This window comes from Ranitomeya variabilis, chromosome 6 (assembly GCF_051348905.1).
Source record: "Ranitomeya variabilis isolate aRanVar5 chromosome 6, aRanVar5.hap1, whole genome shotgun sequence".
NCBI classification, from domain to species: Eukaryota; Metazoa; Chordata; class Amphibia; order Anura; family Dendrobatidae; genus Ranitomeya; species Ranitomeya variabilis.
This window is the reverse complement of record NC_135237.1, coordinates 100,451,733-100,478,729: the sequence shown is the minus strand read 5'-3', so window position 1 is coordinate 100,478,729 and position 26,997 is coordinate 100,451,733. Positions and strand designations below refer to the sequence as shown.

General features: G+C 43.7%; 1 protein-coding gene across 4 annotated transcripts in view; it reads right to left on the bottom strand.

Moving 5' to 3' along the window:
- The window catches only part of OXNAD1 (oxidoreductase NAD binding domain containing 1), a 79,671-nt gene that overhangs the window by 40,068 nt on the left and 12,606 nt on the right, over positions 1–26,997 (bottom strand). For all 4 annotated transcript variants that reach the window (XM_077268862.1, XM_077268861.1, XM_077268859.1 and 1 more), the window contains exons 4-5: positions 26,826–26,892; positions 22,031–22,137 (exon numbers count right to left, since the gene is read on the bottom strand). In XM_077268862.1, the coding sequence (XP_077124977.1) occupies positions 22,031–22,137; positions 26,826–26,892 (174 nt within the window). The remainder of the gene's footprint in view (positions 1–22,030; positions 22,138–26,825; positions 26,893–26,997) is intronic.

Genomic DNA, 26,997 nt, shown 5'->3' with positions numbered 1-26,997 from the left:
TTAATTGAGATACCGCGTGACTATTTATACTATTAGCATAAGGCACTATATTACTGTGCACACCAAAAAGTGAAGGGAGGGAATGTACGGGTGCCGTCATGGGCTCAGAGAAATACCGTTATCGGTAAGAACTATATTTTCTTCTGACGCCCATGACGGCACCACGGAGAGAATTGCAGAGATTTGTACATTAGGGAGGGACCACTGCTTCCAGAACCCTTTTTCCAAAGGTAAGGTCCGAAGAGGAGATAAGGTCCAATCTATAGTGCCTATAGAAAGTGGACGGTGAAGACCAGGTAGCAGCTTTACATATCTGCTCAATCGAAGCTCCGGCCTTCTCCGCCCAAGAGGTTGCTACTGCTCTCGTTGAGTGCGCCTTGATATTTCCCGGGACGGGTACGCCACTCGATGAGTATGACAGGCTAATGGCCTCTGTGATCCATCTTGCCAGGGTGCCCTTAGATGCTTTCTTCCCCTTCCGGGGACCCTGAAAACATACAAAGAGAGAGGCATCCTCCCTACTCTCCCTAGTGGCTTCTATGTAATGCATCAGGCATATCCTCACATCCAATGTATGTAATGACTCTTCCTCTTTGTTTTTGGGATTAGGACAGAAGGAGGGAAGAGATATTTCTTGCGTCCTATGGAAACGGGATGCCACTTTTGGGAGATATGCCGGGTCAGTTTTTAGGAAGACCCTATCATCGAGGAATTGCGTGAAAGGGGGGTTAGCGGATAGGGCCTGGATGTCACTGACCCTACGTGCAGAAGTGAGAGCAACGAGCAAGGAAGTTTTAAGGGATAAAATTTTAATTGGAGCATCCGCTAAGGGTTCAAAGTGAGGTTTAGATAATGCTCTAAGGACTAAATTTAAATCCCACTGAGGGGTAATTTTCACAGGTAGAGTGATCTACCGGCTGCTTTGATGAATCTAGAAATCCATCGATTCCCTGCCAAATCATAGTTGAATAAAGCTCCTAAAGCCGCTACATGGACTTTCAAGGTGCTTGTGGCCAGACCCATCTCTAACCCATTCTGCAGAAACTCAAGTATGGCTTTAAGAGGGACGCCCTCCCCTATTTTGGCACCTGAAGATGAAAGGAATTTTTTCCAAACTTTCCCATATTGTTTGGTTGTAATGGGTTTTCTACTTTGTAGCAGTGTAGATACCAACCCCGGAGAAAACCCCCTGTTTTCTAGTAACTCCCTTTCAAATGCCAGGCTGTCAAGTGCAAACTTGCCACCTGTGGATGATGAACTGGGCCCTGGGAGAGGAGGTCTGGGAGATCCGGTAGTACCCATGGATCGGAGATGGACATCCTCATCATCCAGGAAAACCAAGGCCTCTTCGGCCAGAACGGGGCTATTAAGATTATGTGAGCCCCGTCCTCCCGAATCTTCCTCAGCACTGCCGGAATCAGAGCAATAGGGGGAAAGGCATATGCTAGATGATGGTTCCAGGAAATCAGGAACGCATCGAGAGAAACAGGGCTCCCCAACGGCGTTATTGAGCAAAAGGTGTCCACTTTTTTGTTTAAATGATTTGCGAAAAGGTCTATGTTTGGTGTGCCCCATTTTACTGAGATCTGAGTGAACACTGATTGATTTAGCTCCCATTCCCCCTGTTTCAAGCGAGAACGACTTAGGTGATCTACCCTGTAGTTGTCCACCCCCTTTATATGAAGGCCCGATAGGGATTGAAGGTTGGTTTCGGCTATGTGGAAGATTGATTTGGTTATCTCCATCAGACTCCGAGAACGGGTACCCCCCTGGTGATTTAGATACGCTATCACCACTTTGTTGTCCGACATAATTCTGACATGGTGAGACCGAAGGGGACCCAGGAACTCTAATAGTGCAAACTTGACTGCCAGTAGTTCCTTCATATTGGAGGACACTTTTTTCAGATATGGTGGCCAAGCCCCCTGAGCTAACAGGTCGTTCAGGTGTGCCCCCCACCTGCTGGGACTCGCATCTGTTGTTACTATCTGTGAGACTGGAGTTACCCACGGGATTCCTTGATAAAGATTGTCTTGCGATGTCCACCAACTTAGTGACTGAATTGTGTTTGGAGATAAATTGAGCCGACTTTCTAAATTCCCTTTTAGAGAGACTTCTTCTGACAAGATTTGCCATTGAAGCTCTCTTGAGTGTAACTGAGCCCATTGGACTGCAGGGATGCAGGCCGTCATGGATCCCAAGAGGGACATTGCTTGGCGGAAGGTTATGGAGGGGGTGTCTCGCCTTCTGGATACTAGTCTTATGATGTTTTGAATTTTTTCCTCTGGAAGATGGCATTCTTGTTTTATAGAGTCCAGAGTAAGGCCCAGGTACTCCTGGATTTGGCACAGTAACAACCTGGATTTTTTTTAAGTTCACTAACCAGCCCAGTTTTTCCAGTGAATGTCTGATTGTCTTCAGCTGTTCCTCGCAGTGTTGTGGAGAGGAACCGATTATCAAAAAGTCGTCAAGGTATGGCACTATCAGGGTATCTTGCTCCCTCAGGTGAGCCATTACCTCTGCAACTAATTTTGTGAAGACCCGTGGGGCTATAGCCAGCCCGAAGGGGAGGGCTAAGAATTGAAAATGGTATATCACCCCCCTGATGTAGACTGCTATTCTGAGGAATTTTTGGTGATCTTTGTGGATAGGGATGTGATAGTAGGCGTCCTTCAGATCCAGGACTACCATGAAACACAGTGGAAACAACATTTTTATCGAGGTTTTTATTGTTTCCATTTTGAATTACTGAATTTCCAGGAATGTGTTTAGACTCCTCAGATTTATAATCGTCCTGAAAGAACCGTCCGGTTTCTTCCTCAGGAACAGAGGAGAGTAATATCCTTGCCCTTTTTCTTGTAGGGGAACTTCCACGAGAACCCCTTTGCTTACTAGTCCCATGACTTCTTTTTCCAATGCTAGCTGTTCTTCCTCCGAAGACAGCGATGTCGTCATAAGGAAGGGGCGAGGGGGTTTTTTGGAATTTCAGCTTCAGTCCTGATTTTATTATATTCAACACCCAAGGACTGCTGGTAATTTTCTCCCAGGCTGAGAGGAAGAGTGACAACCTTCCCCCCACCTGGGGCACGCATTCATTGGGCAGGTTTTTTGTTGTCGTTAGGGTTTCTATTGAATATGAAACCCTTGCTTTTGTTTCGCTTGTCTTCCCACTTATCTTGATTTTTCCCCGGTTTCCTTCGAATGAACCTCTTGCTCCGAAAGGGCCTCCTGTACGAAGGGAAACCAAGGGAGGGAAATGATTTCTTTTTATCACCCGCTTTCTCTAAGATATTATCTAGAGTGGGCCCGAATAGGAATTCTCCTTCACAGGGGATGGTACACAATTTAGACTTAGTCTGGAGATCTCCCGGCCAACATTTAAGCCAAAGGGCTCGTCTAGCGGCATTGGAAAAAAACGCCGCCCTAGCGGATAATTTGATTGAATCGGCTGAAGCACCTGCTAAGAAGGCAGCAGCTCCACGCATAACTGGTAAAGTATTTAAGATTGAGTCGCGAGATGATTTATTTTTGAGCTGGCTTTCTAATTGGTCTAACCATATCATTAGGGAGCGGGATGTACATGCGGCCGCGACTGCTGGTTTAAGGCCTCCACCAGCTGCCTCCCATGACCCTTTGAGGAAGGCATCTGCCTTCTTGTCCATTGGGTCTTTTAAGACCCCCATGTCCTCAAATGGAAGGGCATATTTTTTGGATGCCTTAGCGATGGCAACATCTAACTTAGGCGCCTTATCCCAGAAGGAGCAAGATTGGTCATCGAATGGATATTTCCTTTTTGGCGTAAGTAGTGTCTTTCTTATAGGTTTTTTCCACTCTTTCTTAATTAAAGCCTGGATTTTTTCATTAAGGGGAAAGGCCCTTCTCTTTTTTTGGTCGAGCCCCCCGAACATTATGTCCTGAACTGATCTTTTGGGGTGACGGTCTGTCAACCCCATAGTGCTCCTGACAGCCTTAACCAGACTGTCCGTTTCTTCTAAAGGAAAGCAACTACGACCTCCCGAGGAAGACGAGGATGATGATGAAGACGAGGAGGAGGAAGAAGTAGAGGTGTCTGAATCCATATCTTCCCCTGAATCACCCGATTCAGGAGACGGAGATCTGTGCTTGGTCTTCCTCCGCTTTTCCCCCCCTTTAAGAGATTTAAAGGTCTCTTCTACCTGGACTTTGATCAGGTTTTTAAGGTCCGCTGCGTACCCGGGGAGGCCCTCTGACACTGTCTGTTGGATACAAACACTGCAAAGTCTCTTTTCCCACGAAGATGGAAGATCCTCTCTACACAGGGCACATATCCTATGTTTAGATTTGCCTGTGCTTTTCTTCCCCTATAGTAAGGAAACACAAAGATAGGCCCTCACTATCACTAACTTTCACGTAGATCACTTACCACCTTATGGACCCATAAATACCGGTTGGGGAAGATCCATGTCTGTTATCGGTTTTCCCTAGAGCCGGACATTATACTGGACTCCTTGCTGTGCAGCGATCCAGAACGCCCTTTGCCGGTATTGTCCTGGTGTCCCTTCTGGGGTCGTCGCTTCTGCTGCTGTGGCGGCGGCGGTGGAGATGCCCTGGACAGGGGAGAAGCCTGTCCTGCGTCGCTCATGGCTGGTGAGCGCTGGCCGGTCTCCATTGGAAGCCTCTGCCCCCCAGGTGTGCCTTCATTAAATAGCGGTGGATGGCGCCATTTTTTTTTCTCTTCTTCTTCCCGCGCATGCGCAGCTGCGGCGCAACAGAAATCTCGCACCTGCGCAGTCTCCTATAGCCCACGCGTGCGCTGAAGCAAGAACCCCGGCGCGCGTGCGCGGTACCGCAGCCAGCCGCGCGTGCGCAGAGTCCCCACGCTGCTTAAATCTCGAGGAATCTCGTGCGTGCGCAGACGGGATCAAGATGGTGCCGCGCATCACCGCATGTTTTTGCTGGATTCCCGGAACCCCCGGGAACTACAGCCCGCAGACTTACGCAGGAGGAGCAAGATGTTAGCTCCTATCCACAGATGGACCCCCCCTTGGATACCGCTGCTGCTGGTGAGTCTTACCTAGAGAGGTGGCCGTGATTCAGCCACCTCTCTCCGCGCACCCTAGAGGCCCACTAGCCCCAGCTGTGGCGCTTCGGGTCACCACACCAGCCGAGGCAGGGGGGCCCCCGCTGCCTGAATCGAGCTGATTGGCCCCGGAATTCCCACGACGAGTCTTATTCTGATGCAGGAGAGAGGTACCGCCTTTTTATCTGTAGGTTTCCTGTCCTTGGTGGGCAGATCCTTTCTCTCCGTGGTGCCGTCATGGGCGTCAGAGAAAAAAGCAGCAAAATTACCAGGTGTGAACATTGCCCAAAGGGGATAATAAAGGTGTCGAGTTGAGGATAAAAATTCCCCATTCTGACAATTAGTGCGGATCCCTGCAGTCGGATCCCAATAATCAGTAAATGGTCACCTAAAAATAAGGGTCTCATTGTGAACCTTCACTCACTCTCCACAGTAAAGGACAGTGGCAGCATCATTTGCTTTTGGGGACCTGTCATGTTCTGGTCATCGTATGTACTGCAAATTTGCTTATTGATTCCCCTATACAAAATGATTTTGTGTGAACAACCGCTGCAAACCCACAAATAAACCCAACTACAAATGGCCATTTAGTCAGCATTTACATATATTCAGAAACCGGGCAGGAGTGTGGAGCAACCAACATTGTAGGCCGATCTCAAGGAAACCTGATCCTTCAAGTATGATTTACACTGTTTTACTCAGTGTTAAACGGAATAGCAGGAAAAAAGAACTCCCTGAAATTCCAAACATTCCAGATGAAGACACAAGTATATCATACTGTATATCCGAAACATAGCAGAAAAAGGCTGGGTCCCGGTTTGACACCATCATTCATGAAAACAGGGCTAAAAAGTGTCTCATTCCTGACACACATAGGATCATGCCATTTATGGCCTAACAAGGAACAACTAGTAGTGATGAGCGAACGTCCTCGGATAACGTGTCGTCAGAGCATGCTCAGGTGCTAACCAAGCATCTTAAGCATGCTCGAATACTATGTTCGAGTTTCTGCAGCTTCATGTCTTGAGGCACAGATGGAGCACAAGGAGTAATTTGTAATGGAGGTATGGATTAGACACGCAGTACATGAATTGCCTTATTTTTAGATTTGGGTATGATGGGTGTTTAGAAAAAAAAATTGTATTATAGGAGATCTTGTATATACTGATTGTAAATGAATGCTTACACTAAATTTAGGGTCAGGCGAAACCCAAAGTTGGTTAGACACTTACGTACCATGCCAAATGTTTATAGATTTTTAAAACACTTAGAAAATGAATAACTTTAATCCTTGAATCCTGTAAAGCTGTGCTGCGCTATGTCCTGCAATGACTGTCCGATAGGGAAGGATCGCTGAGGAATTACTGGACATAGCAACACAGGAGGATATTGGACATAAATTAGACCGATACTGAAAGGGTGCTGTAGGAGGAGGATTCAGAAGGGTGTCTATCTGGGGCGGCATGGTGGCGCAGTGGTTAGCACTGCAGCCTTGCAGCGCTGGAGTCCTGGGTTCAAATCCCACCCTGGACAACATCTGCAAAGAGTTTGTATGTTCTCTCCGTGTTTGCATGGGTTTCCTTCGGGTACTCCGGTTTCCTCCCACATTCCAAAATAGGGAATTTAGATTGTGAGCCCCATTGGGGACAGTGATGATAATGTGTGCAAACTGTAAAGCGCTACGGAATATGTTAGCGCTATATAAAAATAAAGATTATTATTATTATTATTATCTGCCTAAAAGATTGTATGTGCAGTAAAGAGGTATTTTATACCCATGTTCAACATATAACAGCAACAATACTTATCCTAGGGCAGTCGCAAAGAATTCTCCATTGTTTACCTGTCTTTGGCCACTATATCTAGGACCACTTCTCTCAGGATGCCCTGCCAGCCTCAACTGTGTATTTTGTGCCCAATTCCTATAGGGAAGTTACTGGAAATCTACAGTAATTTTCTTATTCTTTAGCAGATGCCTTTGCTCCGTATAGCTCCAACTGTTGTAGAACCACAACTCCCAGCTTCAGAGCCCCAGGGTGCACATCACTGCTATCAAATCTACATGCAGATAATTAGGCCTTTCACTTGCACAGACCCTGTAATCAAACCATGTAATGAATACAGTCATGTACTCTGTGAGCTCAGGACTCCCAGAAGACTATAGGGTGCGGTCAGACATGTGACTGAAATTTCACCCACGACAGTTGTGCAATTTTGAAACAAAATCATAGGCCCAGTGGCCACGGTATGCGGGGGGTGTCTCGGCCACGTGACCAGCCGCCCCATCTAACCCTTATCGTAAAGATTCATCCAACGAGTCCAGAGATGTTACATTTACAAGAGACATTAAAGGGAAACTGTCACCAGATTTGGCCTATAAGAGATACGGCCATCACCTTTCAGGGCTGATATAGAGCATTCTATAATGCTGTATATCTGCCCCCAACCAGACCTGCAAGAGAAGAAAAATAAGTTTTATTACACTCACCTGGGGGCGGTCCGGTCCGATGGGTGTCGCTGGTCTTGGTCCGGCCCCTCCCATCTTCTTACGATCCCCGTCCTCCTGCTTGCTTCATGTGGATCCATCCACACAGTTACTTCGGCACAGTGTTCCTGCGCAGGCGTACATCTCTGCCATGTCGGGAGCAGAGCAAAGTACTGCAGTGCGCATGCGCCGGGCCTCTCTGACCTTTCCCGGTACCTGCGCACTGCAGTACTTTACTCTGCCCTCCACAGGACAGAGATGTACGCCTGCGCAGGAACGCTGTGCCGAAGAGACTCGTCATCCACACGAAGCAGGAAGGAGGGCGGCATCGCAAGAAGGGAGGCGCCGGACTAAGACCAGCAGAAGAAAATATAATGGGCACACTGCAGAGTTCAATGAGGAAGGTGCTGGCTGGACATTCAACGTCAAATATACAAAAAGCAGCCGCACTCAAGTCTTGATTTCAAATGTAGAGAGTTTTTTTGTTTTTATTCAAGTGCACAGGCACCCCCAAATAATTTTGAAGAAAAAGCAAGTGATTGCGGACAACAAGGTAACGTTTCGGCCTGGCACGGTCTTTCTCAAAACCTCACTGCAAGAATAAATACAACATATAAGTGTGCTGTACAAATATGCATGCGTAAAAGAAAAAACATGCAATTCATAGAAATAAAAAACAAACTTCCTAAATAAAACTACAAGACATATATAGAACTACAAAAAAAAAAAAAATTATATATATACACACACACACATATTATATATATATATATATATATATATATATATATATGCATACATATACACAGCTTGCAATATATTGAATACGGACCCATCTATGTCCCAGGGCAATGAATTGTGGCATATAGAGAACCAAGTGGAAGTCCCCTGAGACCAGGTTTCGTGTGAGGACTACTAAAAAGAACGTTGCTGTACCGGGACATAATTCTGGGCTAGAAGTAGACACATAAATGCAGATAACACTGTTCTAGACAGTATACTGACCTTAAGTAAGAGGAGTGGTTTAGGGAGAAAGGAAATAGGAAGAGAGTCCCCAAGGACTAGAGAAAAGCAGAGAGGACATGGTTAAGTATATGGTAAACTGAAAACAAAGAGGGGCAAAGGGTATTGAAACACCATGAAAGCGCAGTTTTTACCAGCTCAAGGTAGAATTGAGGAGTAAGATGTCCGTCTCATTGGTGGTGCAGTAGCTAGTGTGGACGCTGTTGGCGCTTTAAATACACCGCAGACGCGGTCATATCCGGTGCCTGTTGGCGTGCACCCCTGTGTAATGAGAGCGAGGTCTGCCCCGCAGAGCGGCGTGCACGTCAGCGCCTGTGCAGTAGATGCCAGGTTTGGGGATTGGTATTGGAGCTGCGCGTTTAGTGTAAGGGGGCCGGAGCTTGCGCAATATGCTTAAGGCGATCGGACCAAGCAGCGCTTGTGCAGGCGGAGTGCAGGCAAATGGTAGCAGTGAGGTTTTGATAAAGACCGTGCCAGGTCGAAACGTTACCTTGTTGTCCGCAATCACTTGCTTTTTCTTTAACATTATTTGGTGGTGCCTGTGCACTTGAATAAAAACAAAAAAACGCTCTACATTTGAAATCAAGACTTGAGTGCAGCTGTTTTTTGTATATATTGGACTAAGACCAGCGGCGCCCATCGGACCGGACCGGACCACAGGTGAGTATAATAAAAGTTATTTTTCTTCTCTTGCAGGTCGGGTTGGGGGCCGATATACAGCATTATAGAATGCTCTATATCAGCCCTGAAAGGTGACAGATTCCCTTTAATTTCATTTCACTAAAATTACGCAGGATTTTTTGTGTTCTTTTTATTTTAGAAATGAAAACCATATGGCTCGTACATGGATTAACAAGTTAAATTCGCTGATGTAAAAAAGTTAAAGCTTTCTCATACAGCATGACTCCTAGATATTTATACTTGACAAAAATATAAAAAATTCCCAAACTTGTTTTTTTAACAAGAACAAATGATTTTTTTTTCTTTTAGCCAGGAACAGAAGGTAACCATACAATACATGGCAAGTAAAGCTCTATAAATACTTCTACATGAAGTCATTGTTTTTCTTAATTAAATCTACAGACGCTTATTATATTATTGCATACTCTGGTCGACTCTGGGATTCAATTGTTCCTGAAATGACCTAGAAACAACCCCACAAAGCATAGAGTCTCTCTTTCCAGAAGTGCATAAATACACATTTAGAAAGATATATTCTCATTTTTTTAGGATAATTGTAAAGGATACCCCATAATAACAATGACCGCTCATACAGAGAGTGCAGCAGACTCCACTCACTGCCCATGAGTCACCAAGAACTAGATTATAGCAAACAGTTAGTCAAGAGCTCCCCCTTGTGGAAAGACGACAGTTTACCATCCAAAGTCCTTAGTGGTTGATTTCTTTTAGAACTCAATCTATTCATTATTTATCTACTGGATAACATTGTACAAAGATACTTATTTTCTTTGGGTGGAGGAAATATATAGTTACTCATTAAATAACATATACAAGCTGTCCAGGTTACAAAAGGTACCCAATTGGGATGGAGACAACAGAAAGCCCTAGTAAAGAACAATATATACCAGGGGTGGGCAATTAATTTTTCAAAGGGGCCACATAAGAAACTGGGACTGTTGTTGAGGGCCGAACTAACTGGCTAATCATAATTCTCCTTAAGGCTATGTTCACATGCAGCATTTTTTGCTGCGTTTTGTTTCTGAAGCCAAAACCTGCTCTCTTGGCAGTAAAACGACAGTTCAAAACACCAGGTTTCCAGCATTTTATTGGGTGTGGATTACACATGTGCTTTGTCTATTCATCAAAGTTGGTTTTAATTTCCAAAAAATACTGCAAAAACAGTTATTGCGTATTTTACAGCATTTTTGCACTTTCTCATAACTTTCTAGGGGGGAAAAAACACTGAAAAAATAAGAACTGACACGCTGCAGACAAAAAAAACTGCTGCCGTTCTCTAATTCAGCCAGGAAATGAAACCCCAAGGGTGTGCATGAGATTTCTGAACCCTCGCAGCTTTGGCTCGTACCGGAAAACGCAGCTTTTAATTTGTATTAAAAAATCCCACGTATGCATAGGAACATAGCTCAACACGGATGTTATCAGTTTATAAATAGCAGGAAGTTATAGGTTTTTATTTTGCTGCTAAGACCCATAGTAACATGTATTAGCAGTTAATTTAAGGGGCTCTCCAATTTCAGAAAACACTTCTCATTACCTGCAATTATAAAAAAAAAATATTTTTTTCCTCCCCCTCCCGGGACCAGCGCTGAGTCTCCGTGACAGTTCCTGGTGCCTGCTATTGTCTGCAGTGGTCACGTCACATCTACAGCGCTGCAGCCAGTCAGCTCTTTGGCTATGGGCGACTCATGGCGTCAGTCCACGTGAAGCCGCTGAGCTCAGCTATTGGATCCAGTAGACATGGCGTCAGTTGTGCAGACAATAACAGGCACCGGAATCAGCGGCTGAACCTGGGAAGGGCGAGGAAGAGCTCATTCAGACGGACGGTTTTCCATGTATGAGTAGATCAGTCCTTGATTCATTAGTGATTCTGTTCAGTAATTATTTTTTTTTTTATTACATTCAGGGAACAGTGAGTTTTCTGAATATGGAAAACCCCTTTAAGAAAAAAAAATTGAGGGTATCAGAAAAACTGCTCACCACAATTCCATATGTGGGGAGGAGGTGACAGACAAGCGGTTAGAAGTCTTCTTTTCAGTCCATGGAATGGAGACGACCCAGACAGACACACACAGACGAAGCCACCAGAGTACATGGGTCTCTCACACACACACACACACACACACACACACACACACACACACACACACACACACACAAGAGTACATGGGTCTCACACACACACACACACACACACAAGAGTACATGGGTCTCACACACACACACACACACACACACACACACACACACACACACACACACAGACCAGCCACTAGAGTACATGGGTCTCTCTCTCACACACACAAACACAAGAGTACATGGGTCTCATACACACAGAGCCGCCACTAGAGTACATGGGTCTCACACACACACACACACACACACACACACACACAAACACACACTCACTCACTCACTCACTCACTGACACACACACACACACACACAGACCAGCCACAAGAGTACATGGGTCTCAGGCTGCCGTCACACTAGCCGTATTTGGTCAGTGTTTTACATCAGTATTTGTAAGCCAAAACCAGGAGTGGGTGATAAATGCAGAAGTGGTGCAAATGTTTCTATTATACTTTTCCTCTAATTGTTCCACTCCTGGTTTTGGCTTACAAATACTGATGTAAAATACTGACCAAATACTGCTAGTGTGACGGCAGCCTCACACACACACACACACACACACACACACACACAGACCAGCCACAAGAGTACATGGGTCTCACACACACACACACACACGCGCTCACTCACAGACACACACACACACACAGACCAGCCACCAGAGTACACAAACCAGAATACATGGGTCTCACACACACACACCAGCCACCAGAGTACATGGGTCACACACACACACACAACCACCAGAATACATGGGTCTCTCACACACACACATACACACAACCACCAGAATACATGGGTGTCTCACACACACACACCAGCCACCAGAGTACATGGGTCACACACTCACACACACCAGCCACTAGGATACATGGGTCACACACACACACACACACACACACACACACACGCTCACTCACAGACCAGCCACCATAGTACATGAGTCCTACAAAGAGTAGAAGAGAAATTTGGGAAGCATATTTCCCTACTGGAGGATAGTGGGGAGGGGGGTGCACACAGAATGTGAGGCTGAGGGTGCAATTCACTATTGGACACTGTATATTTGGCCCAAGTGTTTTATCTCCCATCAGCCTGATCCCTGAGCTGCCAGAAGTTGCCGGGGAGGGAGGGATGGAAGCAGCAGCTAATAATTAGCTGCTCTCCCTCCAGTTTCATTTCAAGCTGTGATCCAGCAGTTGAAGGGTTAAAAGTAGTGATGAGCGAGTAGCATTGTTGCTGGGTCTCCCCGAGCACGTTCGGGTGATCTCCGAGTACTTTGGCATGCTGGGAGATTTCGTTTTCATCGTCTCAGCTGCATGATTTGCGACTTGGAGACAGCCTGAATACATGTGGGGATTCCCTAACAAACAGGCAACCCCCACATGTATTCAGTCTGTCTAGCAGTCGCAAATCATGCAGCTCAGGTAACGAAAACTAAATCTCCGGGCACTAAAAAATACTTGGAGATCACCTGAACATGCTCAGGAAAATCCCAGCAACGAGTATAGTCATTCATCACTAGTAAACAGGACCCAGCTCTGTGTTCTTCATTTACAAAGCACACACCAGGCACAATGTCTCCTAGTTCTAATCTCAAACATCTCCAGGAGGTGACTAAGCAGCAGGTATGAGCAGAAGCTGCTGGACAAGGCAGTACTTAATTCTCAGTGACACTACAACTGAAGCCAGAGCTGCTCTGCTGAAAGTGATCTCATCAGCTCCTTGCTTCCTCCGGCAGAAGTCGCTTCACCAATAGTAAGACAGCGGCGCTAACACCAAGCTGTGAGCTCACATTTGAGTTCCTGCCCTTTCGATGTTTCTGTCTGAGGGCCGGATAGAAACAACCAAAGGTCCGGATGTGGCCTGCAGGCCGCCATTTGCCCACGTCTGATATATACAGTTAGGTCCATGCACATTTTGACAGTGACATAAGTTGTGGAATTTTAGCCGTTTACAAAAACATATTGAAGACACAGTTATACAATCAATATGGGCTTAAATTGCAGTCTTTGTGTAAAAAGAAAAAAAAAAAAAAAAGAGAGCATGAACCGCACATCCCAATATCATGCGTTGATCTAAAGCCGCTAGGCAAAAATTTATATACTGAACATGAGGTTTTCAGTTTAACATTCTGATCAGACTGTTAAAAAATTTTTTGCCTAGCGGCTTTAGATCAACGTATGATTTTGGGATGTGCGGTTCATGCTTTTTTTTTTCTTTTTGCACAAAGCATGTTCTTGTCTCTTTCTTGGACCAGCACTCCTCCCATTTGGCACAGGTGATTTTAATTAGCAGGAGACTGCAAAGTAAGGGGTCTAGTCCATTTTGGCGCTCACTGAAAAGCTGGAGGAAGGTGAGTTTAAATGCTCCTTTTATTTTGGTGCTGGTGCTGTGTGGCGGCCATTGTTGCTGTGGCTTTGTGCTGGTGGGGCAGCGCGGTCTGGAGTCATGGGGGCTCAGTCTCGCAGCATGGGTGCTGTGGGGCAACAGGCCGTCCGCCCTGCTGGTGCATGGCCGCTGCGGCGGTGGTCGCCGCACGGCTCCGCTCCGTTAGGGCGTTAGGACCCACTACGAGGTTTGCCGTGAAGGGGCAGTGGGCTTCATACAGTCTGATCAGAATGTTAAACTGAAAACCTCATGTTCAGTATAAAAAATTTTGCCTAGCGGCTTTAGATCAACGTATGATTTTGGGATGTGCGGTTCATGCTCTTTTTTTTCTTTTTGCATTAAATTGCAGTCTCTTAGCTTTCATTTTACGGTATCCACATTCTAATTGGAGTAAGTGTTTAGGAATGAAAGCTCTTCAATATGTAGCTCCCTCTTTTTAAGGCAAACCAAAAGTAATTAGACAGTTATCGCAAAAGTGCTTTAATGTGCTGCAAAGACTACTCATCAAACCATCAGTTAAGCAGGTAAAAGATCTGGCACTTATTCCAGGTGTGGCATTTGCATTTGGAAGCTGTTGCTGTGAACCCACAACATGTGGACAAAGGAGCTCTCAATGGAAGACAAACAGACCATCATTAGGCTGAAAAAAAAAACCTGAAAAATCCATCAGAAAGATAGCAGGAATTGCAAAATCAACACTTGGGTTCATTCATTCATTCATTCAACAGTGGAGGATAATCGCATAACCCTCGCCATGGATCCCTTCACAACTTCCACCCAAGTGAAGAACATTATGCAGGAAGTAGGTATTTCAGTATCTAAGCCTAACAAAGAGAAGGCTTCATGAGAGGAAATACAGAGGTTTGGTTCACCTCAAGGTGCAAACTATTAATCAACCTTAAAAATAGAAGGGCCAGATTAGACTTTGCCAAAAACATCTAAAGAATCCAGCTCAATGCTGGAAAAGCATTCGTTGGAGAGATTTACAGTGGGTATGGAAAATATTCAGACCACTTTAAATTTTTCACTCTTTGTTTCATTGCAGCCATTTGGCAAGTTCAAAAACGTTCAGTTTTTTCACATAAATGTACACTCTGCACCCCATCTTGACTGAAAAAAAAACAAATGTAGAAATTTTTGCAAATTTAATAAAAAAGAAAAACAGAAATATCACATGGTCATAAGTATTCAGACCCTTTGCTCAGACACTCCTAATTAAGTCACATGCTGTCCATTTCCTTGTGATCCTCCTTCAGATGGTTCTACTCCTTTATTGGAGTCCAGCTGTGTTTAATTAAACTGATAGGACTTGATTTGGATAGGCACACACCTGTCTATATAAGACCTCACAGCTCACAGTGCATGTCAGACCAAATGAGAATCATGAGGTCAAAGGAAATGGCCAAGGAGCTCAGAGACAGAATTGTGGCAAGGCACAGATCTGGCCAAGGTTACAAAAGAATTTCTGCAGTACTCAAGGTTCCTAAGAGAACAGTGGCCTCCAAAAACCTTAAATGGAAGAAGTTTGGGACCACCAGAAGTCTTCCTAGACCTGGCCATCCAGCCAAACTGAGCAATCGTGGAAGAAGAGCCTTGGTGAGAGAGGTAAAGAAGAATCCCAAGATCACTGTGGCTGAGTTCCAGAGATGCAGTAGGGAGATGGGAGAAAGTTACACAAAGTCAACTATCACTGCAGCCCTCCACCAGTAAGGCCTTTATGGCAGAGTGGCCCGACGGAAGCCTCCCCTAAGTGCAAGACATATGAAAGCCCGCATAGAGTTTGCTAATAAACACATGAAGGACTCCCAGACTATGAGAAATAGGAACCTCTGGTCTGTGGTCTGATGAGACGAAGACAGACCTTTTTGGTGATAATTCTAAGCAGTACGTGTGGAGAAAACCAGGCACTGCTCATCACCTGCCCAATACAGTCCCGACAGGGAAACATGGTGGTGGCAGCATCATGCTATGGGGATATTTTCAGCTGCAGGGACAGGATGACTGGTGGTCACTGAAGGAAACATGAATGCGGCCAAGAACAGAGATATCCTGGATGAAAATCTCTTCCAGAGTGCTCTGGACCTTGTTGGAAGATTCACCTTCCAACAAGACAATGACCCTAAGCACACAGCTAAAATAACAAACGAGTGGCTTCAGTACAACTCTGTGATCATTCCTGACTGGCCCAGACAGAGCCCTGAACTAAACCCAATTGAGCATCTCTGGAGAGACCTGAAAATGGCTGTCCACCAACGTTCACCATCCAATCTGAGGAAACTGGAGAGGATCTGCAAGGAGGAATGGCAGAGGATCCCCAAATCCAGGTGTAAAATACTTGTTACATCATTCCCAAGAAGACTAATGGCTGTATAGCTCCAAAGGGTGCTTCTACGCAATACTGAGCAAAGGGTCTGAATACCTATGACTGTGATATTTCAGTTTTTCTTTTTTAATACAATTGCAAAAATTACTACATTTATGTTTTTTCCAGTCCAGATGGGGTGCAGAGTGTACATTAATGAGAAAAAAATGAAATTTTTTGAATTTACCAAATAGCAGCAATGAAACAAAGAGTGAAAATTTTAAAGGGGTCTGAATACTTTCCGTACCCAATGTATCTAAAGATCAACCTGTTCCAGAATGAAGGGAAGAAGAAAGTATGGAAAAGGCTTGGAAGGGCTCGTGATCCAAAGCCCAGCACATCCTTTGAAAAACATGGTGGAGGCAGTGTGATGGTATGGGCATGCATGGCTTCCAATGGCACTGGGTCACTAGTGTTTACTGATGATGTGACTGAAAACACAAGCAGCCGGATGAATGTTGAAGTGTACAGGGCGAGACTTTCCGCTCAGATTCAACCAAATGCAGCAAGGCTGAAAGGACAGCGCTTCACAATGCAGAGAGACAATGACCCAAAACATACTGCAAAAAGAAATTGGGAGTTTAAAGGGAACCTGTCACCCCGTTTTTTCAGTATGAGATAAAAATACCGTTAAATGCAAACTCGGCTTCAGGAAAATAGCCGCCGCGATCTCCATCTGCGCACACGCGGGATCCCGCAGCCATTTTCCTGAAGCCCCGGGAAGCAGAGCACTCCATCTGCGCACGCGCGGCCTCAGGAAGATGGCCGCCCCCACCGATAAACCTCTGAATAACACAGATCGCACACTTTTTTTGCTGTTGCGCAGTGCATTCGGCTGTTGCGCAGGCGCAAAACACTACGCCAACGCCGGGAAGATAAGCAAGAGGTGGGGGAGAAACAGCCATTTCACCACGCCCTTTTGACCAGACCAGCGTGATTGACAGGCGAAAACGGCAACTTTTGTAAGGTATTTCGGCAGCATAGGTGGGGAATCAGGGGACAAAAAATACACTATTGTAAAGCACAGCTCAGGCCCTATTTAACGGTATTTTTATCTCATACTGAAAAAACGGGGTGACAGGTTCCCTTTAAGACAAAGTGGAATAATTTGCAATGGCCATGTCAATCACCAGATTGGTTCTGACACCTCCTGGTATTTGGCTTTAACAAAACTTTATTGATACAGTTGTGTGGATTATAAGTGTTTTTGATCAGTTTCCGATATGGAAACACGTGTGTTTTTTACTGCGGTGTTTCCGCATCTAAGGCAAGTCTATGGGAAAAACCTGCATGTAAAAGTCAGCATACCCACTTTATAGTTTCTGAAGGTGTATATATGTCCAATTTTTGGGGGAGAACCACTTGTCCGAAAAAAGGAATCATGGAGGCATGCTCATTTTTGCACCATGTCACAGACCAAAATCACCCCTAAAAGTCCCAAACAGCACATGGATGCCGTCTATATGCTGTCCATTTTTAGCACTAGAATGGATTGGAAAAGCTTTGCAAATTTTGTATTTTGGGGGGGCATATGAGAAAATTACTGCTGTTAGAATATACACATATTAACCAAACACTGATGAAAATCTGATCCATTATTTTCAAGTACAAGAAAAAAAAAGTTAAGTTACTCTTTAACATTTCGCTCAGTTTTCATACTATTGTGATAAATGACAAGCAATACATTTTTAAGTCTAAGGGGCTCATACTCATTTGCGAGAAAACAAACAGTCCGTAATCTGGACAAAGAAAAAAAAAACGGACAAGTGCCATGCGAGTACAATGCGATTTTTCTCATATAGCATCTGTATGACATGCGTATGCAATGCGTTTTTTTTTTCTCTGCATCTATTTTTATACAATCATATACATTACCATTTACAGTGTTCTATGCCACAGAATGGTAAAGTATCTGTAAAAAACGGACGGCATATGGATGGTCCGTATGCCGTGCGATTTTTTTTCTCGCACCCATTGACTTGCATTGGCGAGTCTCATCCGAGATACGCAGCAAATGGCAACATACTGCGATTTTTTTCTCAGTCTGATTTCAGCTGAGAAAAAAAAAAAATCGCAGATGAGATGTCACCCATTGAATAACATTGGTCCGAGTGCAATCCGATTTTTTTTTTTTTTTTTATCGGATTGCACTCGTCCATTTCTCGCACAAATGAGTATGAGCCCTAAGGGCTCGTGCAGAAGGAGGAGCGCCTTCTGGCCAAACTCTCTGGCCAAACTGTGATTAACATAATCGGCCTTATTTTCTCAGAGAGAAAAGTCATATGACCCTACCATGTTCCCATGTTTCCCACAGCATTTCTGCACCTATACGTAATACAAGTCACTTGCATTTTTCATTGCATTTGAGAGGCATTTTTTACATTTTTATCTCTTTCTTGATTCTGTGGCTTTTATCTCTTTTTTTGGATGTTATAATCATAACCGATGTTATATAACGATGCTTTGGCTTTCATTCTTGCAGCTTAGCCAACACTTTATTGATAGAGTCATGTGCAGACTACATGCATTATTAGCGCACTTCCAAACATGCCCTAAGAATGGCATACGCTAGGCCATGTACACGCTTGTTATCTAAAGGTTGGTGTATCCATACATATCTAATACATTTGCATAGTTAGATTTATCTGTAAAAATATAAATTGAAATTGAAATAAAAAATAAATAAATTCAATACAAAAGGAAAATAAAATATATATGCAAATTGAATATATACTGAAATACTAATATAAAAATCTAAGTCTATGCTCTCTTTAACCCAAAGGTGCTATAAGAAGCGCCTTAGCGGCCTGTGTGTGACGCGGTATTTTCAGGCTGTGCTTCTATATTTGGTACATTGTTATTTCACATGGAGATAAGCAGTAAGACAACGAACACACACACTTCCTCTTTTGTAATTATGAAGCAAAACTTTACAAACCCCAAACTAAAAAACAAAAGGAAAAAAAAACAAAACATCCTAAATAGCCACCATGAGATTCCCACAGAGAGAAGCACATGCTAGAATATCATTAGAGGAAACGTGTCACCAGGTTTTTCCCATATAAACTAGGTCTAGCACCTGTAAGCCATATGCGACAGCATTCTAGAATACTGTATAAATGTCCCCAATGCGCCCCCCCAAAAATAATTTTTATTATACTCCCCTACAGGGTGGGCCAGTCCAATGGCTGCCACTGTTCTTAATCCAGCGCCTCTTCTATTCTTGCTTAGTGAGGATGACACATTTTACATCATCTACACAGGTTCCTCTGCATCGCGCTCTTGCACAGCCGCACTTCTCTGCCCTACCGAGGACAGGGCAAAGTACTATAATTCATTCACATGCGCGGGGAAAGGCAAAAGAGCGCCAGCACATGAGCACCACTCTGCTCCGCTGTGCACACCGGAATGGTGTAATGAAGTCCTCATGGTTAAGGGTGGAAGCAGCAGACACGCGTTGGGAGCCAGGTTGGTCTCTGACCACCCAGTCATGGACTATGCATGACTTATAACTTGGTTATGACATGTTGTAATCCCACCAATAAAGAAGGTTTGATTCCGAGAAGCTGGATCCTTCTGCATACTGAAAACCACTGCAGTAATAGCTAGTGTGATTTATTTTCATGGAAGCCTTTTATAAAGTGTAAGGATACATTCACACATTTTTACACCTGTGTAAAACACCCCGTTTTTCTCAGAATGGTTATCCGTTTTGCCTCTGTGTTGTATCAGTTTTTGCTCATCCATTTTTTAGACTGAAGCAGGTATACATTGCTAAGAGTCAGTGGATAAATCAGAGACCATGACATACAAAATATATCTTCGATTTTTCATTCGTGTTTAACAGATCGCCATTGTCTTTAATGAGGGAGTATAAGTAGAATAGGTCACGCTCGGAGTCATTCTTTGTGTTTAAGGTGTGTACAGATCAGTGAAACTTATAGGACAGCATGCGGTCTGTTAAAAAACCATACACAGACGTATACAAGAGATGGGTAAATCCTGCCAAAGGTTGATGGTGTGCAGATATTCTCCATACCAAAGTTTCTACAGGGAATCTCTTGGTAGGATGAACCCTCCTAAGCCGTCTATATGGGTATGCAGGTTATAGGAGGCTGAATACAATGATGCCGTGGTATCTGTGATCTGATGCACAAGAAAATATGTCTATCTCTGGAATAAGACATTGGATCACAGATCTCAAGGTATCCTCTTATTCAGCTTCCTATGTCCTACATATATATATATATATATTAGGAGGGTTGATCCTACTGACAGATTCAGATTCTCTTTAGCACAAACTACGCTCTAATATTATGAAGACCTTATATTTTCCGGTCTGATTATTAAATAGAAATATGCCATCTACTAGTTACTTTGTATATCACAAATGAACAGTCCAGCATGAAATACAGAGTCCCCTAAATTGCAAAATTAGGATTATCCAATGACAAATCATGGAAAATTTGGAATAGTACACCATGTTGGCAGATTATAATTCACACAACGATTCTGATTAAATTGTATGCAGCCTCCTAGATTTAGATGATATTTATAACGCTAAAGTTTATTAGATTGCTGTGACTTTAAGGACATAAATATGACATCAAAGGGGGTTTGACATCCAACACCCCCATGATCAGCTGAAATACACTCCAGAAGTAAGCAATGTATGGGGAAGAACACAGTAGCCCTGTACACTGCTTGGTGGCCATTGCTGAGGATGCAATACAATGCAATCCCGTGGAATGTAAGTCCACAAGGACAGGGTACTAGCCCCTCTGTACCAGTCTGTCACTGTAAATTTGTGTACTGTAAATTATATCTATAACCCTGTATGTAACCCCTTTCTCATGTATAGCACCATGGAATTAATGGTGCTATATAAATAAATAATAATAGTAATAATTTATCTGCCATTCAAGTGAGATAAAGCAACATGCGGGGGGCCGCTGTGTTCCTTGGCATATATTGCTTACTTCTGGACGATGCCACAGCACTTTTCAGCGGATCATAAGTCATAGGAAAGGCCTTCTTTATATCGGACTTGGAGCCTCTGTTGCACCGAGTCCATCATTTTTACAGCGCAGCATGACAGAATCCCAATGGACGCCATCGTAGTAAAGGGCCTGCCTGGCACCACACATTTCTGTCAGCCAGAAAATAGAAAAAATAATTAGGAGGCTAGAAACCTCTGAAAAGCTAGTGCTGCCTGCGCACTGCAGTACTTTGTCTGCCCTTAACAGTGCAAATCTGTACGCCTGCGCCGGAGCGCGGCACAAAGCAAGGAAGAGGCGGACATTGTATGAAGATGGGAGGCGCCGGATCCAAACCTGCGACATCCATCGGACCGGACCGCCCCCGGGTCAGTATGATCTAACTTGTTTTTCTTCTCTTTCAGGTCGGATCCGGGGCTTATCTGCAGCATTACAGAATGATGTAGATAAGCCCCGGAAGGCAATGGCTGCATCTTGTAGCGGCAAACCGAGGTGATAGGTTCCCTTTAATAGTTTTCTGGTGTATATAGAAACACTCCGGGGGAGGAAGGGCACATGTGTGGCAAGGTGTGCACCTCTTTTAAAAGTCAAAAATGATAAATTAGGCAAAAATATCTCAAAGCCCCAAACCTGATCCACAGTACCAAACAAAAAAAAAGAAAAAAAAAACTGAAAACGACAAACACATATAATGGAATTAAGAAAAACACAAATTGATATATGAATTAAAAAAAGCTTAAGAGAAAACAATCAAAAAAAAACCTCAACACCCCCAGTATCCCGATAAGGGATCACACTCCTTATACACCTGGCTGTGGATAGTGACAAGCACTGAATATAATGGCGTATCGCAGATGACACAATTACCAAGTGTAGGCACTTACCACTGTCCCGCTTTAAAAGTAAATTCACTATTTTCCACAGCAAGCCGCACTCTCTTCACAGCGGAAGATTCATTCGTTATCCCACAAATTTTCGCAGGAGAAATAATCTGTCAAAAAAAATAAAAAAAATTACTTCGCTGTGAAAACCACTTAACTAGTTCTTATTAATAGAAGATTTCATACAAGAGATGCACCTCTAGCATAAATAGGAATTTGATGAATTCTCCTGAGGATCTGTCATATAATTGTCACTCCGATTGAAATACAAGACACGTTAATTACACTTCATATTGCTACTAAGGTTATTTTTGCAGTTTTGATAAAACCACTATTTACTGCAACTCTTCTAGTCCTCTCAAATGATGACGTAATAATAAGCTCTGTATACCCCCGTTCACAACATCAATGAACATCTTTCGGTGTACGCTGTGCATAGGCAGAAAGGTGCCGATCAGTGCTGAGGGCAGGTTATACTAAGCTCATGAATATCAAGAACGACCCAGATCAACTCTACAGTGGCGGTCATAAGTTTTGAGATGGACACAAATTTGTGTTTTCACTACGTTTGCTCCTCCAGTGTTTTTTTTTATCCATCTCTTAGTCTGATATTTGTCTGGTTACTGAAGCACAATTATGAGCGTTTCATACGTTTTTCAATGTTTATTGAAAAATAAATTAAGTTAATGCAAACACTCAATATTTACAGTGCTAATCCTTAGGCTATGTGCACACGTAGGAAATGTGGTGCAGAATTTTCTGCACTAAATCTGCATCTCCTGGCAGAAAACGCAGGTGCAGATTTGATGCAGTTTCTGTGCAGTTTCTATGCAGTTTTTGTGCAGATTTTACCAGTGCAGATTTTTATCATGGAGGGGTGCAGAAACGCTGCAGAACTGCACAAAAGAAGCGACATGCACTTCTTTGAAATCTGCAGTGTTTCTGCACCATGTGCACAGCTTTTTATTTCACATTGATTTATATTGTACTGTAAATCACAGTGCAGTTCTGCACCAATTCTGCACTAAATCTGCATCGTGTGCACATACCCTTATTTTTTCAAGACTTCTGCAATGCGCCCTGACATGCTGGATATCTGGGCCAAACCCTGCTGAGCACATTTATAAAAAATATCAGAAATTTTACAAAAAAAATGTCAAAAAATTCGCAATTTTCAAACTTTTAATGATTATCCCTTTAATCCAGATAGTCATAACACACAAAAACATTAATAAAGAACATTTCCCTAATCTCTGCTTTACATCAGCGCCGTTAGTAAAATGTTACTTTATTTTGTTTGCATTTTAGGAGGCTTAAAAATGTAGCAGAAATTTTTCATTTTTCAAGGAAATTTACAACACTTATTTTTTTTTACGGACCTACTAAGTTTTGAAGTGACTTTCGGGGCCCTATATATTGGAATACCCCAAAAGTGATACCATTCAAAAAAATACTGTATTCAAAACTGCTGTCAGATAGATTATTAACCCTTCAAGTATTTTTCAGGAATTAATGCAACGTGGCGTTACAGGAATGAAGAACATCAAAATGTTGATAAAGTCTGCTGGCTATAAAGGCCTGTTCTGAAGTTAATGCCATTATTTGGCCGTGAATTGCCATGGCAAACATCAGGATCACACGATCAAGATCTCAGGGTGCCGATGGGGTTGAAGAGGAAGCCGCCAGACTCTGTTAACCATTCAGAAGATGTAGTCATTATTGACAGCAGCATTCAAAGGGTTAAACAACTATAGTTGGTTCCAACACAATTCGAGGCTGATGCAGCAAGTTGTCAGCTATCGTGTAGAGCCGACAGCTACAGGATTGTCAGCCATGGAGGGAGGCTAGTCTCTAACAAAGCAGGTCAGTAAAAAGACATATTGGTGGTCACTAAGGGGTTACATTTCTGTGTTTTTATTTTATTTTTTTTTGAGAATCGACCAGAGATTATCTATGGAAATAATAGCCGGAGAGTTTCCTAGCCATGAACCCACAATTTTAATGTTTTGTTGACGGCGACACTTAGTTATCGCATGTGCCTTGTGACGTGGTGCTCACTCATGCTGGAAAAAGCATAGCTTATCACAAAATTGCTCCTGGATGGTTGGAAACAGGTGCCATTGAAGGATGTGTAGACACCATTCTTGATTCAGGACAGTGTTCTTAAAGGGAACAGGTCAGCAGGAGTTTGCGAAGTAAGCTGCAGGCATTGTCAGGTTGGTGCACGCGGGGGGTGAGGATAGATAGAAGGGACAGATTCTGAGGAACAGTTAGGAAGGGACAACAGGGAACAGTTATATTAGTGAGGTGAGGTGATTGGACATCAAACAGATGTGCTTTTTAAAGGGGTTGTCCGGTCCACATCATGTGACTGCAGACTTATGAATCCCCCCAGCGCATGCATTGTGCGTTGTGGGGATTCGCCGGCTTCAGAGCACTATGTGAGGTTTACATACTTCTGCCTGGCCAGGGGGCGAACCTCGCTTCCATACACTTGTACAGAGCGAGGCCACGACCTCTTGTCGGCCATACCCACTCAACCACCACGTCACTAGAATTACTCTAGAACATTGAGACTGCATTACTGCCATAGAAAATGGGAAAACGCTATATAATATATATGAAATATTAATCTGCAAAATTGCTGTGAAAAATTACAGTAAAAAAGAAAGTACTTAGGGCATAGATTGGCTGTTGGGCTCACCTATATTGGCCTATGTCAAGGCATCCTTCATTGTTGGGTCCGTGTCCGGATAGGTCATCTCTCCTGGGGAAAAGCCTACAATTTATGAGGCCGGAATGGACCAGATAACTACCGTACTTAAAATCATATGTGGCTGATGGGAATAGGGGTGCACATGTCCAAAAAGGGTTTAATACAAATAGAATAAAATGACTAGCTGGTATGATATCGGAAACACAGACGTGTGAAAGAGCTTTTAGGCCACAGGCACAATGTTGGGAATTTCCATAAGCTAAAACCAGAAGTGGTGACGTGTTCCTGTTATACTTTTTATCTGATTGCTCCCCTTCTGGTTTTGGCTTACAAATACTGGAGGTAAAAACTCACCAAATACTCAATGTGTGCATGAGGCCTTAGGGTACCGTCACACAGTGCCATTTTCATCGCTACGACGGCACGATTCGTGACGTTGCAGCGTCGTATAAGTATCGCTCCAGCGTCGTATACTGCGGTCACACGTTGCAATACACGGCGCTGGAGCGATAATTTCATGACATATTTGCGATGTAGAAGCCGTTGGTTACTGTGCGCACATCGTATACAACCTGTGTCACACAATGCAATCATGCCGCCACAGCGGGACACTAGATGACGAAAGAAAGTTTCAAACGATCTGCTACGACGTACGATTCTCAGCGGGGATCCGGATCGCAGCAGCGTGTCAGACACAACGATATCGTAAATGCATCGCTGGAACGTCACGAATCGTGCCGTTGTAGCGATCAAAATTGCACTGTGTGACGGTACCCTTACAGTTAGGAATAGCTTAGTTAGGGTTTATTTCACTTAGGTAATTAGGGTTAGGGGTCGGGCGCTGCTTTACAATTAGAAGCAGAGGTGGTTAGGGATTACTTCAGTTAGGACTGGGCAGTAATTGCATTATTTAGGTTTAGCAATAGCTGATTCTGGTCATTCCCTTGACTTTACTAAAAAGCCTCCTGATTTTATTCCTGTTCTCATCAATCCTGGTAATGACCCAGTTTTGTTTGACTAGCATTGCCTCAGGCTCGCTCCTCCAGCCAGTAGCTAATCCGTAAAAGCAACCAAGGAGGCCTGATGTAAGTACAGATCAGTTTCAGGATTAAAAGGTAAAGGCCATTGTTACCTGCTAGATGTTGTAGCCGTGCCCTTTTTTTACTGGTTTTATTTTTATTTTTTTTCATAAGTTTAATAATAAACACAACTTAACAAAAAAAAATGTAAAGGATCTGGCTGCTACTTTCTTGGAAAAAGCCATCAATATCTGATCGGTGGGGGTGCTACACCTAGCACTCGCGCTGATCAGCTGTTACTAGCGCCGGCTGGAACACAGTATCTTTGTCAAAACTATAGCGGCTGCGGCCGGGTACTGCATAACTACCCCTATTCTGTTGCATAAGGAGTTGAACTGCAGCACACGATCATGGCCACTACAAAAATGAGGGAGCTGTAATGTTCTGGCAGCATCCGAGAACGTCTGTCTAGTGCTAGTAACAACCGATCAGTGCAAGTGCTGGGTGTAGTGCCCCCACTGATCAGATATTGCTGGCCTCAGGATAGGCCATCAAAAAGAAAAAATGACCAAACCCTTTAAGAGCCATATTATTTTTCTTGGTCAAAAATTACATTATTATAACAGACAGTATGCCACTACACATGGTGAGTGTGAGGTGAATATACATTATTTATTTATTTACCATGATCAGCATAACGCTTATTCGAGGAAAGGTCAACGTCATGTTATGGCCATACCTTGGGAGCATGCTGGAAAAAGCTCATGGAATATGTGCAAAAAGGAATAATTATCCTGAAGAGTTTGCTTCTGGTCATTTTACATTTTTTTCTTGCGGTATAGAAAAGTGTGGTAAACTGTGCCAATTTATATAAGCTACACAATAAAAAAAAAAAGAAAAAAAAGGGGGTGCCACACAGATTTTTCCACTGGAAGCGTTTCCCAGTGTGTAATGTTCAGATGGAGACTACACACATGATGTGAACAGCCCCTAGTCGTTACGTAATACACGGCATGGCCGGTAGGGAGCGATCAGACACCGTGCCTTTCACACACCGACTTACCTCCTGTCTGAAGGTGTTCGCCGTTCTCTCTAAATGATCCGTTTTTCTTTGTGACGTCATTCTCCTTCTATGTCAAATAAATCCAAAATCTCGGGTTAGAATATTCATGGTGGTGCTTAGACCACTAATGGATGCTATTGGCATGGTCGACAGTCTCAATAAAAGAACTATT